This window comes from Protopterus annectens, chromosome 2.part0 (genome assembly GCF_019279795.1).
Source record: "Protopterus annectens isolate FY-2018-M chromosome 2.part0, PAN1.0, whole genome shotgun sequence".
Classification (NCBI taxonomy): Eukaryota; Metazoa; Chordata; order Ceratodontiformes; family Protopteridae; genus Protopterus; species Protopterus annectens.
In genome coordinates, this window is record NC_056728.1 from 1692652790 (window position 1) to 1692671016 (window position 18227).

Consider the following 18227-nt stretch of genomic DNA (forward strand, 5'->3'; position numbering starts at 1 on the left):
TTATAAATATCTTGTTACCAATTTCTCATATAAGGCTACGTTAGGATGATTGGGTGGAATGTAAGTGCTTTTTTTCTTCAAACCTTCATTACAACTAACTGTGGTTTTATTAACTAAAAATACTGCGAGAACGCCAATAAGTGCCTCTACCAATAAAGGAATAAACGCGATAACCAAACTGTGTATCAATCGCGTTTTAATATAATATAACGTAAAATAACAAAACGGACAACTCCAAACTGACAAACTGATGGTAAAAGTGACAAACTGGTGGAAAAGAACAAGCAAACAAACAAGCTAGTTAAGTGCTTTCACCCAAAAAACTGGGCTTCATCAGAACTGGCTTTCAGTTATTACATCACCAAATTTAAGCCTTTTTTGGCGCCAAAAGGAAGTTACAAATTTAAAGTGATTTGCACACTACACTAAGAGGTGTTTCATAGTCATAAACCACCTATCAACTATGCTAGTACAAAACACATATAAATAAATAAAACACATCAAATACAAAAATAAGTGCAGAAATAACTAAACCTGCTAAATGCATCTGGCTGATATTCAAATGCCAAAGATGCGATAAATTGAAAACTGTGAAATGAATAAAGTTAATATATATTTTATGTCAACTATAACATAAAATACGTAAATGCATTCAGTACATACTATAACACACAATATAAAATATAACTCAAAATGTAGCATGTACCGAACGATGCTGGGCACAATAATATCACACTGTAATATAAAGAATACGCAAAACTGCGTAAAAATTGCATAAAAAATTCCATGAAAATTAATACATTAAAAAATGTGAAATAGGGGCAAAAATTGATGTACTAATTACTGAAAAAAATTTTTTTTTAATTTTTTTAAAATTTTTTATGCGATAAAAACTAGATGAGATAGTGAATTTTTACATAATCTCCAGAAATGGTTTTACTGAAATGTATTCATTCAGTCCTGGGGGAGTTGTGGCGTCTTTATATTACAGTTTTCAATGTGTTTTGTTATGTGGTATGTGTTATGTGTTTTGTACTAGCATGGTTGATAGGTGGTTTATGACTATGAAACACCTCTTACTGTAGTGTGCATATCACTTTAAATTTGTAACTTCCTTTTGGCGCCAAAAAAGGCTTAAATTTGGTGATGTAATAACTGAAAGCCAGTTCTGATGAAGCCCAGTTTTTTTGGTGAAAGCGCTTAACTAGCTTGTTTGTTTGCTTGTTCTTTTTCCACCAGTTTGTCCTTTTTACCATCAGTTTGTCTGTTAGTTTGGAGTTGTCTGTTTTGTTATTTTACGTTATATTATATTAAAACGCGATTGATACACAGTTTGGTTATCGCTTTTATTCCTTTATTGGTAGAGGCACTTATTGGCGTTCTCGCAGTATTTTTAGTTTCAGTTGTCGTTGCATTTTACTAACTGTGGTTTTATTCCGAAATGTAAGAGCCAAATTAATTTTCCTCAAAGACAATTTGATCTCTGTTAAACAGTCTACGACCCAAAATTTTCCATTAAGTATATATTTCATACCTTTAGAAAACAATTTAAAATGATTATTATTGAAAACCATACTAGTATAGTTGTAAATGTTAAAGTTGTCCAAACTAAACACAATACCATCAGAGGTCTTAATAATAGATTCTTTCAAATGACCAGTATGGGCTAATACCTCGTGCCACTTCTCCAATTGTGGCCTGTATTCTGTTTCTTTTCCCAAGATTGACTGTACCATTTCAGTCTCCTGTCTTTCTGCCATCCCATTTTGGGTTCCCATTGTTCCCAGTCCCTGTGAAAATGTGAATTCCTATAGTTGATTTGTCCTCCATTGTGATACATGTTACCATTATCCCAGTCATCCTCTTTCCCTTCATCCTTATACCCCATCTTTTCTTCTTCCCTCCATGGATAAACTGTATTACTTTTATAATGTTCCAAATCCCTCAAGCGTTTTACATTTTTTACAATAAATGTCCTCCGCTTTCTTATCAGCCATAGTATACTGTTTACAATACAATTTTTCCCATTGCAAAAATAATAAATCACTAACAATTCTATTGTTTAAAATCTCAACTTTGTTCATTAAAATACACAGCTTCTCATCATTTGTCTTTATCAGAAGCTTCATAAAATCAAAACCAAACTGACTGAATAGGGTATTAAATTAATTGCAAGTAATATCCTTCAACGTTACTCCCATGGGCACTTGGAAAAATCTTAGTCCCATAGGAACAACTTTACATATCAAACATTTATTTAAATATGCATTATCTATTTGTACACTTTTAATGGCACTAAGTTTTTTGCCAAATGCATGTATTAAATCTTTTAGAGTTCCATTCGTTGGTACCTCACTGTTCAATTTATTATTCGTGTGCCCATTAACGCTATTGACGTTAAAATTATATCCTTCATAGTTCTTTCAAAAAGTGTCTGAATTGTTCAAGTTCTGTTTAGTTGCCACATTATCATTTTGATTACAGCCAACGCTGGCTTTAAAGCTAGAATTATGTGTGACATTACCTGTGTTTGAAGAATTAATCACATTCTGTTTAGTTGCCACATTATCATTTTGATTACAGCCAACGCTGGCTTTAAAGCTAGAATTATGTGTGACATTACCTGTGTTTGAAGAATTAATCACATTTACTTTGTTGGTTACGGCTGAATAAGTTCTCCTAGCCATGTTTCATTTAGATTTAGAGCCCACACGACGATATTCATCATCCAGGTAGCTCAAAGAAAAATCAAATGTAAAATCTTTATCCATATGGCTGGTTACCGAAGCCCCTAGCAAATCGCCAGTTCCTTGGGCTGTAGGTGAACCATTACCTATAACCTGACCATTAGGTAGGTTAAACTCCAATAAACTTCCTGCTGAATAATTGCGTGGTGATGGAATAGGTATACCACGCTGTCCAATAAGTTGTCAACAACTCCACAAGACGAGCAACATCCCCCTTCAATGTAGAAACCTCCAAATGAAGTTTTTGCAATTCTTCACGTTCTATGGGGGAATTGTGAATAGATGCTTCCCCTGTAGACTCCATAACATCAACACAGAAAAAGTCCAAGCAGCGCAACACGGCAACAGTACCATAAAGAAAAATCCAAAACCGCTGCAGGTACGGAGTCACCAGGAGTTTTTTATATATCTTATTAACATTTTAAAATGTGTTTTTCATAAACCTGGATTACATTGATGGTATTTATGAACTAGGGAAGATAGAACACATTTCGTTGCGCATTCGTTTTTAACAAATTGAGTATACCTTTAAATGAAATGGTTATATGAGGCATGTAAAGTTGGCTCCAAAAGTAGTATTTAAGGAATTAAATGAATTACACTGTTGTTATGATGAAGTCCAGTGTTATATGGATGAAAGCGCTTAACCAGAGGTGTTTTACTGCTTAGATCGTATTAAATAAAATCTTTTACACGAACGACTCCTGGTGACTCCGTACCTGCAGCGTTTTTGGATTTTTCTTTGTGGTACTGTTGCCATGTTACGCTGCTTGGACTGTTTCAGTATAGTAGAAAACAAATGTAATAAAATGCTGCTCCATAAACGGTCAAAAACGTGTGCTGCAGTGATATGTGAAGGCTTGTACATTAGACTGTTACTGTATGCACACAACTTACATGTATGTAAAACGAGTGATTGCAAAAGAAGTTATAATGAATGTCCCCCGATATCTAAAACATACAATCATTACCTACTTTGAAAGAGTAAATAAAAGCAAGTCATTTATAGCACACAACACTATCATTACTACAAGTACCTGTGTTTATGCATTCTAAGCTCTATCAAATGTTGCGGTTAGGACTTTATGCATAATCCCAGGTAAAAGCATTAAACAAAAGGTAAAAAAAAAGCAGTAAACTAACGTCTATATTATCTGCAATAGTCATGGAACCACTTGAGAAACAGCTTAATTAAAGCAAGAATATTAGTAATAATTGTTAAAAACACATTCAATGTTGTTAAAGGAACACTCTTGTATTTAAATATACAAATGTCTTGTTCATGTTTCTCAATTTTCTCCCATTTTTAACACGACATATGCTTCTACACAATCAAATTCTGAATTTTAGAAAAAGAAACAGGAAATGTTCAACCCATCAAATCATTTCTTTAGAAGGAATCTCACAAACAGTCATGATCTTAACAAAACTTTCAAACACATCTTGACCATACCTGGATGCAGGCTCCTGTTTTTTCTGAACAAAGGCTACATGTTAAGGCCCATCTACTGCTTGAGATATGAGACACCTTTGTTATGGGCTCCATCTTCTCTGGACTACCAATGCTCACCTAAAAAAGCAAAAATGAATACATAAAATACTTATGGTAACTAAGCATACAATTCGACAACAAATTAAGATAAAGTGTGTTGGCGTGGACTTCACATTATAACTGAAAGAAAACAAGCATTTCTACCTCATAAAATAAAACTAGCTGGATCTTTTTTACACTAGTATTTCTAAGAATTATGGATACAGACAGCATTAAATACTGGATTCATTTTACTATGACCTGTATATACATTCACTCAGGTAGTAAAAATCACATCTATGTAGTCTAAATGAAACCCATTTAGCTGTGGGTAAAACGATCTCCAGTAAACAATTCATTAGACTAATGTGCTGATTCCCCCTAATATTTTTTCTTCTTCCAGCAAAGAAAAAAAAAATCCCATAAAGCCATGAAGACATTTATAAACATGATGAAGGAAGCAAAAAGAAAAAAAGATCTAGAGCAAAGAAGCTAGATGAAGAATTATCAATAAATTAACAGGTCTAAAAAAAGTCTCTTTACATAACTTAAGTCCTTATAAATAATAATGGATGCAAAGAATGGCACCTAAAAACCATTACTGAACTATCAGAAGGAATATATAGTACTGACAAGTGAGTTATTGCCCAGATCCACAGCACTTTAAAGCAATTTTTGACTTATTCTAGTTAATGAGATGATATGTGAAAAATATAAACAAGTGTGTTTTTGAAAGCCATGCTGACTCATAGCCACAGATGGTGGTCCACGTGCCAGAAATAAGACAAGGAATCTGACACAGTATTCAGTTCTACATCCAACAACTGAATTGAAACATTTTATAAACAATATTTCAGCAAGATTTCCAGAAGTGAAAACTTGCTCTGATGCATTTATACTCAAACAATAAATAGAGACAAAGTCCTATCAGAGCTCTATAGATATGGCACACTGGTGAAACAGTAGTCCTGCACTTTGAAAGAACTGGACAGACTGCCTAGCAGCTCAGAATCACAGAAATAGCAGAAAGCAAAGTAGCAGATGTAGAGAAATGCTTAAGAGCGGATACAATGTAGTCCTGACAACAAAGAGCATCTTCCTGGAAGATGGACTGAATAAGCAGAGATATGTCAAGGTACACTACGCGCCTAGGGAAGAAATGTCTGCTTTGATGGGCCACATTTTTGGGTTCATCCTTTCCTTAATCACAATCTGGCAACATTTCTTTTGCTTGTGGGAAGTACATTTAGTGACGGTGCATGCTAAGATGTTAGAAGCCAATTACACAAGGCATGCATAGCCATAAGCTTGCCAGTTCAACACCAATAACCAGCAAACACAATTCCTAGCAATCAAGATATTGAAATGAGAAAGTACAGTTGTGTACACTCTTACCATAAATGTAGACATTCAAGTGTATTCACTGTTGCAGTCATTACATTTGGGTAATCTGGTTGCAGGTTGCCCTCAGTCGGCCTGATTAACAAAGTCTTGGGTCCTGCGTCGGTTGCTGTCCCTTCTTCCATGATGTCAGGTCTTCAGGGGTATAAAACATGCAGCCGACGCAATTACATCAGTTTTTCTTGCCCCAGATGTCAGGTGCCCCCCTAATGAGGAGCAATTAAACATAAAAACACAAAGGTATACCTCCAACTAAAAAGCAAATACACCAAAAAGGCTTTTAAGCATAGTAAAGGTAAGTAGAGGTATAGCCAAAAGAAGTTAGGGGGAAGGAGGGAGGGTAACCAAGACTGCAAAAATGAATACACTCGAACATCTACATTTATGGTAAGTGTACAGAACTGTACTATGTTCTTTGTGTTTCACTGCTGCAGTCATTACATTTGGGTAGATTCCCAAAGCTATGGTTGGGAGGAGGAGTTTCGATAGCATTAGGAACAGCTATAAGGCCCTGCAAGATTGCAGTGGCAAAGCCAGCTCTGGATTTAGAGAAAATTGGCAAATGGTAATGCTTGGTGAAAGTATGTACAGAACTCCAGGTAACAGCTTCCAGGTTGTCCCTGGTAGGAAATCCTCTGAGAAAGGATGTAGAAGTAGATGCAGCCCTGGTGGAGTGAGGTCTGATCCCCTGGGGGATAGATTTTCCATGGTGCTTATAGCAGAAATGAATGCAATGGCTTATCCATTTAGAAATGGTTTGTTTTGAAATAGCCTTCCTCTCCGCCCCTGCAGCAAATGCTACCAGCAGTTGTTCAGATTTTCTTTGAGGTTTAGTCCTGTCCAAGTAGAATCCAAGTTGTCTGTGCACATCCAAGGAATGCAGAATCCGTTCCCCTTTGTTCTGTGGATTTAGAGCCACACTGGATACCACCTTGGGTATGAAGGATGGATTGGTCCTGAGTGATGCCCTGTCTGCATGAAAGATGCTCCACTGCCATAAGGGCCTGTAATTCAAACACCCTTCTAGCTGAAGTGATTGCTAAAAGGAAAGCTGTTTTCCAAGAAAGACATTTTAAGTCTGCAGTAGCAGCTGGCTTGAAAGGAGGGAGAGTGAGTTTCTCCAATACAAAGTTAAGGTCCCAGGCTGGGGTTGGAGCTCTCTTGGGTGGTCTCAAATCTTTGGCCCCTCTGAGGTACTGCTTGAGCAGTGGATGAGAGAAGAGGGGAGGTTCTGTGTTATAATGAGCTGAAATGGGTGAGGCATGGATTTTAATGGAGGAAAAAGACAGGCCCTTGTGAAGCATCTCAGTTAAGTATTGTAAAATCTGAGGTAAATTGGGTGCTGCTGTGCATTTCCCTTGAGATAGGTCCCAGGCACAGAATCTTTTCCATTTTTCAGCATAATATTTCCTAGCACTAGGCCTCCTTGCCTCTAAGATGGCATCCATCACAGGTTTGCTGAGGGATGATAAGGGAGAATTTAAGTAATTAGCCAGGCTGCAAGGTTCAGTGTTGGAAGCTGAGGGTGCAGAATCTGGTTCTCCTGCTGACAGCAGGGAAGAAGTCTGAGGCAGGTGCCATGGAGATAACCGTGACACACTGCAGAGGAGGGGGTACCAGTGTTGGCGCGGCCAGTCTGGAGCAATCAAAATCATCCTTGGTTTGTCCTGCTTGACTTTTAGTAGTACTTTGGAGAGCAGAGGCAGTGGGGGTAGGCATAGACTGACAGGTTTTTCCAGCTGAAGGACAGAGCATCCACTTTCCAGGCTTGTTTGTGGGGAGTCCTTGTGCAAAATTTGTCCAATTGGTAGTTCTGGGGGAAGGCAAACGGGTCTATATCTTGGCGCCCCCAGTCGCTTGTCAACATGTTGAAAATCCTTGGTTCCAGTTTCCAGTCATGTGGGTCCATAAGGGTTCTGCTTAGTCCGTCTGCCAGTGTATTTAACTTTCCTGGCAGGAATTGAGCTTGTAGGTGTACTTGGTAGCTCAAGGCGGTGTTCCACAATGCCATGGCTTGTCTGCAGAGGGGGTAAGAATGTGTACCCCCTGCTTGTTTATGTACCACATAACCGTGGTGTTGTCCGTCTTTACCATTACTTGTCCTTGAAGGCTGTCCGAGCATTTTGTACAGCTAACATTTCTTTTTGATTGATATGCAGGTGCATTTGACTTGGGTTCCATTTGCCCTTAATGCACTTCCCTGCCAGGTGATTCCCCCCCCCCATGCATAGTCTGATGCATCTGTTGTTAGGGTTTGGGCGGCATGGGGTGGTGTGAAAGGTAGTCCCTTGTTTTGGTGGCAGACCTCTGCCCTCCAAAGGAACTCTAGGCGTAGGCAAGATATGATAGGAATCATTGTTTCTATGCTGTGAGAATGTTGACTCCATAGGCTTTTTAGATACCACTGTAGTTTCCTCATATGCAGGCTTGCATATGGAATTAGAAGAATGCAGGAGGTCATGAACCCAAAGGCTTGCAGTATTTGTCTTGCAAATATAGCAGGGTTTTGTGGCCACTTGTTTGAAGTAGGCCGTCAAATGAGTTTGCTTTTCTGGTGAGAGGTAAGCCATCTGGGAAGTTGCATTCAAGCTTGCTCCCAGGAATGTAATTTGTTGACAGGGTACCAGTTGTGATTTCTTTTCATTTATGGTGTACCCCAGAGAAGTTAGAACCCTTTTTACAAATGCCAGATGATTCAAAAGTATGTCCTAGCTTTCTGCCTGAATTAGACAATCGTCCAGATATGGGTATATTTGAATAATTCTTTGCCTGCAAAATGCAATCACTGGAGCTAAGCACTTTGTGAATACCCTGGGCGCAGTAGATAAGCCAAAGGGCAGTGCAGAGAACTGATATTGCGTGTAGCCTGCTTTGAAGCGTAGGTATTTTCTGCAAGATTCCCTGATTGGGATGTGCAGGTATGCTTCTTTTAGATCTAGTGTTACCAACCAGGCGGCTTTGCCTAGCATAGGAAGTAATTGAAGAGTCAGCATCTTGAATTTTGGAATCTCCAGAAAGGTGTCTAGAGTAGCCAGGTCCAGGATAGGACACCATGAATTGTCTTTTCTGGGTACCAGGAAAAGTCTCAAGTAGAAACCTTGTCCCTTTTCCTCTTCTGGTACCAGGTGAATAGCCCCCATGCTTAAGTACTTGTTTTTGGGCCTCTGCCCACAGATTTTGGGGTAGGTCCGGCCACCCGCTTGGTGTTGGCAACGTGTGGAAGTGAAATCTGTATCCCTGGGACACTATATTTAAAACCCATTTGTCTTGGGTAATGAGTTCCCAATTTTTTGCATGAAAAGCAATCTTTCACCCCAGAGGGGCAGTCAGTTAATACGTGCTTAGAAATTTTAAAAGGAAGTCATTGAGGCATTTTACCATAGGGGGAGTCTTATTCCCAGATTTGGAAGTGGAGGCCCCCCACTGCTTAGTTCTGTGTGTCCCCTGGGACTGAAACCTGGGGTTTTTGCTGTGTCTTGGTTTGGCTTGAGAAGACCTGGAAGGGGCTGGAAAGGACCAATTCTTAGAAAGCCAGTGTCTACTAAATCTAGGAGGCTGAATTTGTAAGAAATCTTTTACAGTTTTCATAGATTTGGCTTTATCTTCCATCTTTTTTAGAACTTCTTCAGCCTTATTGCCAAACAGGCGGTCCTGATTTAGAGGAGCATCCAACAATTTTGCTTTAACATGATCAGGCAGAGATTGCTCCTTGAGACAAGCATGCCTTCTAAGCACAGACCCAGTAACAGCAGCCATGCAAGAGGCCTCTAAAGAATCAAAACCACATTGCAAAGTATGTTTTCCAACTTGTTCAGCAGAATGCAATAAATCCTGTAAATCATTATTTTCCACACAGTCAGGAATCAACATCATTTTCTGTTTAAGTAGTCCAATAACATGTTGCTGATATTTTAACATATGAAATTGGCAGTTTAAAGCTCTAATTGCCAAGGTTGCTGAAGTATAAACCTTTTTACCCCATCTATCCAGCGCCCAGGAGTCTCTATCAGAAGGGGTAGGATTTTTAGCAGTAGAAGCCTTAATGCCCTTGGGCCCCTGTGAAATAGTATCTGGATCTGCAATAGGATTTTTGAAAAGTAACTTATGGGACTCAGGGACCCTGTAGTATCGGTCAGGTTTACTGGGAGCAGGAAGCAGGGAATCAGGGGCCAAACTGGATTCCGAGAAAGCATTATCAACAATGTCTAGTACAGGAGGAATAGCCAAAGGCCTATGCTGAGGAAGGAGAAGGAAATCCCCAAGTCTCTTTTTTGAATCATAAAATTCCTGGCTTTCCCAGTGAAAATGCTCCCTCACAATATGTAAGGTTGCCCCAAAAGAAAAATCCTCAGGAGGGGAAGCAGAGGGAATAACGTCCTCTGCATTAGAATCCTCATAAGTAGATAAGGACAAATCCAGGTCATTGGAAGAGTCAGAAAAAGAATCCTGATCACAGGATTCATAATCAAGCTCAGCCCTAGGCCTCAGAGTGTGTGTGTGTGTGTGTGTGTGTGTGTGTGTGTGTGTGTGTGTGGGGGGTTGACTACTCCTGATTAGAGTTATTAGATCTTCAGCCATTTTTGTCATTTTTTTGTTTAGATATAGAGGCCTGAGCATGTGGCCTGGGCGTCGTTTTTTTAGACATGGATCAAGATTTAGGTCTTTTTAATGAAGGAGGGGTCGATTTAATATGCAAGTCCGTAGGCCTGAATACACCCTCAGAAGCCAGTGCCTGCACAGTGGCTCCGGACCCATCCAAGGTAGAGACATCCGGGAGGTTCCATAGTTGAAGTATCTCATGGCATACCGGACTCTAAATGGGTCTCAGTAGAGGCCTGCGAATCAGAAGTAGCGGGTATCGGGGGCTGCAAAAGCACCTCACTGAGTACTGGCGAACTGGCAACTGGCTTAGGAGAAGCGTCGTCGGCAGTTTTGGACCTCAGTGACCTGTCTCTGTCTTTACCTTTGCGTTTTTTCGGAATTCCGGTAGTCAGATGGCTAACCGACGACATTTCTGGATAATTAAACAGAGAACCGAAATATTTAGAGGCAAAATTATACCAACGACGGATAGTGCGCTGATTAAATAAAGCACAAAACCGACAACAAGGTACGTCGTGGTCAGGGCCTAGGCAAGGAATACAGTACGAATGAAAGTCTTTATGAGGTATTTGCTTTCCACAAGTAATGCAATTATTAACTTTTACTGACATCGGGAAGGAGTGAGAAAAGGTTTCCCCAACGGGGTACTTAGCTTTTAGTTGAAGACCTCTGTTCTGAAACTCGAAAATTAAAATTTCAGGAGTCGGCCGACCAGCACTTGTGAACTGCTTCTGCTTCGGGCATAGCACGGCAAGAAAGACTGATGTAATGTGTTGGCTATGTTCTCTGTGCATATATCCCTCCAGGCAATAACGTTATTAAAATTGAAGAAATTCTGCAATGGACAAAAGACAACCTCCCACAAGAGACCATTCTGCTAGGAGACCTAAACACTGATTGGCTAGCATGCAACTCTAAAAACCCCACTCGCCACATCAACCTGTATGGATTCTCACAACTTATTCTAGAACCTACTAGAGTAGATAAGAAGTCCCAAAAAAAATCCATATTAGATTGGACATTAGTGAACTACCCAGAACAAAACTATCACACAGGTTTGTCTACCAGACAGCCTTAGTGGCCATCTCCCAACATTCCTCCTACGCAGACGTACTAACATACCTAAACCTACTGTCTTTAGACAAGTCAGAAATGATCGCAAGGTTAACCCTCGAGATCTCAACACTGCATTAAAAAACTGCAACTGGGAACCTCTACATATCCTGAACTTGGACCTAGCAGTGGACTACTTTAATAATACTTTCATTAAGGTCCTTGACCAAATAACACCCATAAGAACTATTAGAGCAAAGGTCCACTCAGCTCCTTGGCTTACCAACACCACTAGAGCCCTATTAAAATCTAGAGACAAGGCACGGAAAACCTGGAAGAAAGACAACACTAGTCTTTCTAAACAAAACTATCAACATCTTAGAAACCAGGCTAAACAGCAAACTAAGCTAGATAAACAAAACTACTACCTAAACATCCAAAACAAATACTCCAACAGCCCACAAAAGTTCTGGCATGCAATTAACTCCCTACTAAAACCAGGAAAGAATACCACACCCTCTCCCACCTCAACCTCCACAGATACAACTACCGAAATAGCCTCAAAATTCAACATTTTACCGAATCCATTAACTCACTATCCACTCAACTAGCCAAAAATAGCTACACACCCATGCCTACAGCGCCTAACAGCTCTGCTCCTCTTACCTTCTCACCTATCCCAACCTCTACAATAAAGAAACATCTCTTAAAACTAAAACCCACTACCCACGCAGATGGGCTACCAGCACATTTCCTAAAAATGGCAGCCAACTCCATAGCCTACCCAGTCTCAATCCTTATCAACCGCTCTATAAAGGAGTCAGATTATCCCTCATCTGTGGAAAGTCTCCTATATCATTCCCCTTCATAAGGGAGGCACCTCCTATGATTTCTCAAACTACCGACCCATTGCTATTCTGTCACCTTTATCAAAGATACTAGAAAAATGCATACACTCTCAAGTCATGCACTTCCTAAACTTAAACAATCTCCTCTCACCCACACAACATGGCTTTCGCCCTCACCACAGTACAACCACTGCCCTCCTCTCCTTCACAGACCTAGTTAACCAACATAGGAATATCAACAGATTCATATCAGCCATATTCCTTGACCTCTCTAAAGCATTTGACATGGTCTCTCACTCCATACTAATAGATACCCTCACCTCCCTAGCCTTCACCCCAAACACTATTGCTTGGTTTAAAAGTTACCTATCAGAACGACAGCAAGCTGTCCAGTGGCAAGGAGCTTTATCATCTCTGCTCCCAACCACCACTGGTGTACCCCAAGGCTCCATACTAGGACCTCTTCTCGATTTTTACCAATAACCTATACAAATGTACCCTGCATGCCTCACCAATCCAGTATGCAGATGATTCCACCCTTATATGGTCAGCTCCATCCCTGACCTCCCTACAGCACCTCACCCAAGAGTCCTTCACCTCGGTAGAAAGATGGATAACTAACATTCAACTTATCCTAAATCCTAACCAAACCAAACTACTACTTTTTACCCCAAACAAATCAAAAACAACTCCAGTCTTCTTCTCCATCTCCTCCGATAATGGTACTCTCATCTCTCCCTCTCTCCACACCAAGCTCCTTGGCATCGAAATAGACAACAACCTCCACTTTAACATCCATATCTCTCAAACTATAAACAAGGTGCTCAAAAAAAAATGAGAAAAATATGGGTTCCTTATACAGGCAAAAGAACTTTCTAACTAATCAAGCTAAAGTCACCCTAGCTCAAACCCATCTCCTATCTACACTACTATATGCAGCCCCAATTCTCACTTACATTAGGAAATCTTGAGTCAAAGTCAAATCAAAAAAAATCAAACTTGAGTCCTGTTATAACAGAATTGCCAAGTTTGCCAAAAACTCCCCATTTAGAACCCATCACTGCATACCTCTCAGACAACTTCAATGGCTCGAACTGCCACAGTTGCTACTATATCACCAACTTGTTCTATCATACAACATCCTAAAACAACCTGACAAAATTCCTCCTCGAAGGCATCTACTGACCTGCCACACTCCAAATCGTCCACTCTGCTCAGCCAAGAAATCACTCCTCACTATTACCTCAGCAAATACAGCCGGAAAATCTCTCTTTTCACACACTATAGCCAAAACTTGGAATAATCTCCCCCCATCTGTGACTTCTGCAGCTAACACCACTCTATTCAAAAACTCCCTTAAGGCCCATCTTACAAGTTCTTGGCTCTGTCCATGTATTACATGGACCACAATCTGTTACCGTTACAACCATCTTCTATCTCTCTTTTCATGCCCCAATAAATGTTTCCTCAAAATATTTTACATGGAAAACATGTACCTGTTAAAATCTGACTGTTGCTCTTTGCAAACTAAATGTATATATGTAAATTTTTTTGATTGCAAATGTCTACTCTTTTTTACTTCTTTCTAGAAATTTCTAGTTCAATAGATGCTACTTCCTACGCATTGTATTATATGTTTATTTTCTGTAATGTGTTGTTCTAATGTAACTGGAGCTTTTCTCCCCGGGCCTCCGCTGTAAATGGACCTCGTCCAGTCGGACCATCCCGGTAAACAAAATTAAAATAAATAAAATAATAATAAATGTTTTATACCCATGATGACCTGACGTCATGGAAGAAGGGACAGCAACTGACGCAGGACCCAAGACTTTGTTAATCAGGCTGACTGAGGGCAACCTGCAAGCAGATTACCCAAATGTAATGACTGCAACAGTGAAACACGAAGAACATCAAGGCATCATTGCTACGATATACACGTAAAGCTTTTCCATAACTACAGGTCACTCCAAAAGCAGACGTGGAAGGAGAGGTCATTCATGCACAAGAGATTTGAAGATCCATCAAAGGAAGAAAGTACAATTGTATAAGTAAATATACCATAACAACAGATGTTCGAATGATCAGTGTTGCAGTAGCCTTAATGATATAGGTTACATCCTTCTATGGTGAGAACAGCCAACCAGCTTCTGGGCACCTTCCACATGCCCAAACTGTCAGTCAAGCTAGAGCTATGCTTACTAAAAAGACACATTTGGGCATAAAGCCCTTCACAGTTTTCATGCTAACAGAGACAGGAAAGGTTTAGCCCAAAAAAGACAATGCTAGGAACTACAAAAAAATGAATGCCCACACACACTGACAAAACACACCAAAAAAACAAGAGGGAAGGAGGGGGTAAGTGGCTACTGTAGCAGTGAGCATTCAATCATCTACTGTTACTGTAAGCTTTATTTACAAAACTGTACTATAGTTATCAAATCAATCAATACTGCAGTAGCCTTAGCTATACGGGGCAGATTACTACATTTCGGAGGTGGAAGGAGAAGGGCCCAGGAGCCCCTGGAGAATGATCCTAGCAAAGCCTGATCTATGCCTAGACAGAGAATCAATCTTTTAGTGCTTTGTTAACGTATGTACAGAGGACCAAGTTGCTGCTTCTAAAATACTTCGACTCCAACCTTCTCCAAAAAGCCATAGATGAAGTCAAGGCAGTAGCAGAGTGGGCCTTGACCCTGCCCAGAACAGTTTTGTTGTGCTGAGTATAACAAAAAAGTAATAGCTTTAGACAACCATTTGGAAACAGTCTGTTTCAACAAAGGTCTTACCTTTTTACCTTCAAAAGACGTGAACAACTGATCCGAAGATCTGAAAGACTTGGTTCTGTCAAGAAAGCAACAGAATTGTCTGTGGACATCCAATGTATGACATATAATTTCTCCCTCATTTTTAGGTTCAGAAAAGAAAATGGGAAGATTGATACTTTGGCATAAAGTAAAATCAGATACCACAATAGGAATAAAAGAAGGCTAAGTTCTTAAAGAAACCCTGTCTCTGTGGAAGATGAGATAGAATGACTCAACATAACATTTTGCAACTCAAATACTCTCTTGCAGAGGTCACAGCAATCAGTAAAACTATTTTCTATGTTAAGAAACAAGTCAGACTATCTGGTACAAATGGAGGAACTGTTAGCTTCTCTTACACAAAATTAAGATCCCAAGGAGGGCCCTCCAGTTTTCCTGTAAGTCGCTTATGAAAAACCCCTTTGAAAACCTTATAACATGAGACTGTATTGAAAAAGGAGGCTCCATGGGCAGACATGCTGAAATGTGATAAATGAATCTTGAAGGATGAGTAAGAAAGGCCACATGACAGTAACTCTCACAAATACTAAAACCAGAGAACAACTAGTCCTGAATGGGTGGTGGCTTTGTTGACCATACCAAATTGGAAAAGCTTTTCTATTTATTAATATATGATTTTATAGTAGCAGGCTTTCTTGCCTCCATTAGTACTATCCTCAGTAAACCGGTACCTAAAGGTAAATAAGGACCCTATCATCCAGGCAGTCAGCAGAAGCGGATTGGGGTTGGGGTGTACTAAACACTCCTGATCTTGTGTGAGTAGATCCATTCTGTGAGGAGGTTTGTGATTATTTCCAAAAGAAGAGATAATGATGGTTACCTGGGCCAGAAGCAGGGCCGGTGTTAGCATTTTGGGGGCCCCCAGCAAATGTCAAGCTGGGGGCCCCCTAGGCACTTCCAGTATAAGTATCATCCTATCAATGCCATACATCCTAAGCAACATTTTATTTTGTGCTGCAAACTTTTAGCAGTAGTATCCACAGACAGACCTGCAGCTACAAGCTCTTACATTACAACAGGCCTATGTACCACACTATCACTATGGTGACCTGTCTAACAAAGGGTCAGTTGCAGTTACTGGCACTTAGTTGCAACAATGATACATTGCAAAAAGTCTATGCACAAGTCTGGACTTAAAGTGAAATGATGACTGGGCCTACATTTCAATACCCCCCCTCCACGCGCACACACACACACACACACACACACACACACACACACACACACACACACACACGATCCAGTCCTCTCCTTTGATTTGCACTCCTTTTGGGCTCCCCATACCATGCTTGTTACTTTTTTCTTCCTTATCTCACATTCTGCCTTACTCTCAGCTTTTTCAAGACGCCATAACTTTCTATATGCTCTGAAATGCATTTTACACAACCTTTTCATCCAATAATGGCTTGAACAGAAATTATGATTAAGGAAATAAATTCACTGCTGTGGTTCAGCTTTAATTTTCCTTGTATCCTTTCAACACACTTTTCCTGAACAAGACAACACAGTAATAATCATTTGGGAAATAACTCAAGCCAGGGCCCAAGAAGCCACAGGTTTACAGATGGTCTGGGATGCATTTTAGAGCATTTTCTCAACATTTTACTCCAATGGTGGCCTAAACAAAAATCATGAAAAAAAAAAAAATAATTTCAGTCTTATTTTTTTTCTTTCAAGGAAGACATAAGTTGTGCCCAAGGCTTAATTTTCAAAGCTGACAAAATTGTAGCCTACAGTAAACTAAAAAGCCAGTAGTTGTGAGAATACTTAAGTCTTATCTGGGAATACTGCCTACCTCCATAACCCCCTACAAAAGACAGTCACTGCCTATGCATCCCTCTGGTGTTAGACTGGGATGAAAGCAGAGATTTAAATTGCCTTAGTCATGTATTTCAAGTGACTGCTGATTTGCACATACATAGCATGTTCTTCACCCCTAGCCCTCAAAGGCAGCCACATGTATATGTGCCTAATACACGACTGTGAGAATGATTTCAGTAATATATTCAAATTTGTTGCTCCTAGACAGTACACCTCTCTTACACAAGCTATAGTAACCTTCTTTGTACACCTCTGAGGTCTGTGAGAAACACTGCCCTCAGCTCAAACATAAGCTATAATAACTTCATGTGCGCACCTCTAAGGTTTGACTGTAATGAAAATTAAAGACGTAATAACCACACAATCTCCAGTCCCTCATAACCTGTAGCAGCTTTCTGTACACACACATTTGAGCAGGACTGGTTTTAGAATGGGTGTGGTTTTAAACAGAGGTTATCAGCTTTTTCCTAAAAGGGTCATATCTCAACACCATTCAGGTTAAACAGCATATTCAGAAAATTGATATATTTTTCTCCACCAAGCAACAGCTTTGGTGGGGGCCCCCACACAGTCAAGGATGATTAAGGGAGTCCCTGTTATCCATTTAGACAGTCTGGTGAGTGGGAGCCACCAGACCCCAAGAATATCTAAGTGTCTGCATGTTCTGTGATATATGTTGTGTCTTACTTTTGAAATCTAATTACTTGTCAAGTACATTTTTTACTGATACACAGAATAATAATGTCTGTGTCCTGGCATTATTGGGTGCATGAACAGATAAAAATCAGTGATATTTTTTACACGCACAAGCCACAGCAGTACGAGTTTTGTACTTAATTTCAGCAAACAGCAACAGATTGTGCAACACTGGTACTGCCACACCAGATCAGTCACTGCTGTTTAGCAGTCGTCACACAGCAGAAGGGGTAAGATTTTATCTCACTGAGGAGTAATGCATACCTGTCACTATCCCTACTTTCACAGACCTTCCCTGATTTTGTTCATACTTTTGCTTTATCCTTCGTAAAAAGTCTGATTTGCTGGTAAATCATTCAGAATTACAATCAATCAATCCAGACATCGGAGTTTTATACTTACTGTCCAAAAATACATGTTGATGCAAAATATGTTATTCTAGTAACTTTTTAGGTGCATTAGAGTAGTATTTAAACATATTCCTGATTCTGAGCCTTTAAGTCTATTATTTTTGGGATTGTACTGGATTCTTAAGCAAATAAATTGAGAGTTACAGTATCTGGTGTTCTGGTATTATTTATAAAACTACCTGAAAGAGAAACTATCCCTGATCGGAAGCATAAGCTCTTCTTAAAATCAAAGTTTGCAGTGAGGTAAGTTACTTTGAGCTGCTGATCCCTCTAGTGCTTATATTGTTCATGTT

The 18227-nt window shown here is 39.7% G+C and overlaps 1 protein-coding gene across 1 annotated transcript in view; it reads right to left on the bottom strand.

The window, feature by feature from the left end:
• JADE1 (jade family PHD finger 1) overlaps positions 1-18227 on the bottom strand; it is a gene marked incomplete in the record, with an annotated part of 774739 nt that overhangs the window by 231107 nt on the left and 525405 nt on the right. The window contains 1 exon segment of the mRNA XM_044060432.1: positions 4201-4317. Within this exon segment, the coding sequence (XP_043916367.1) occupies positions 4201-4317 (117 nt within the window).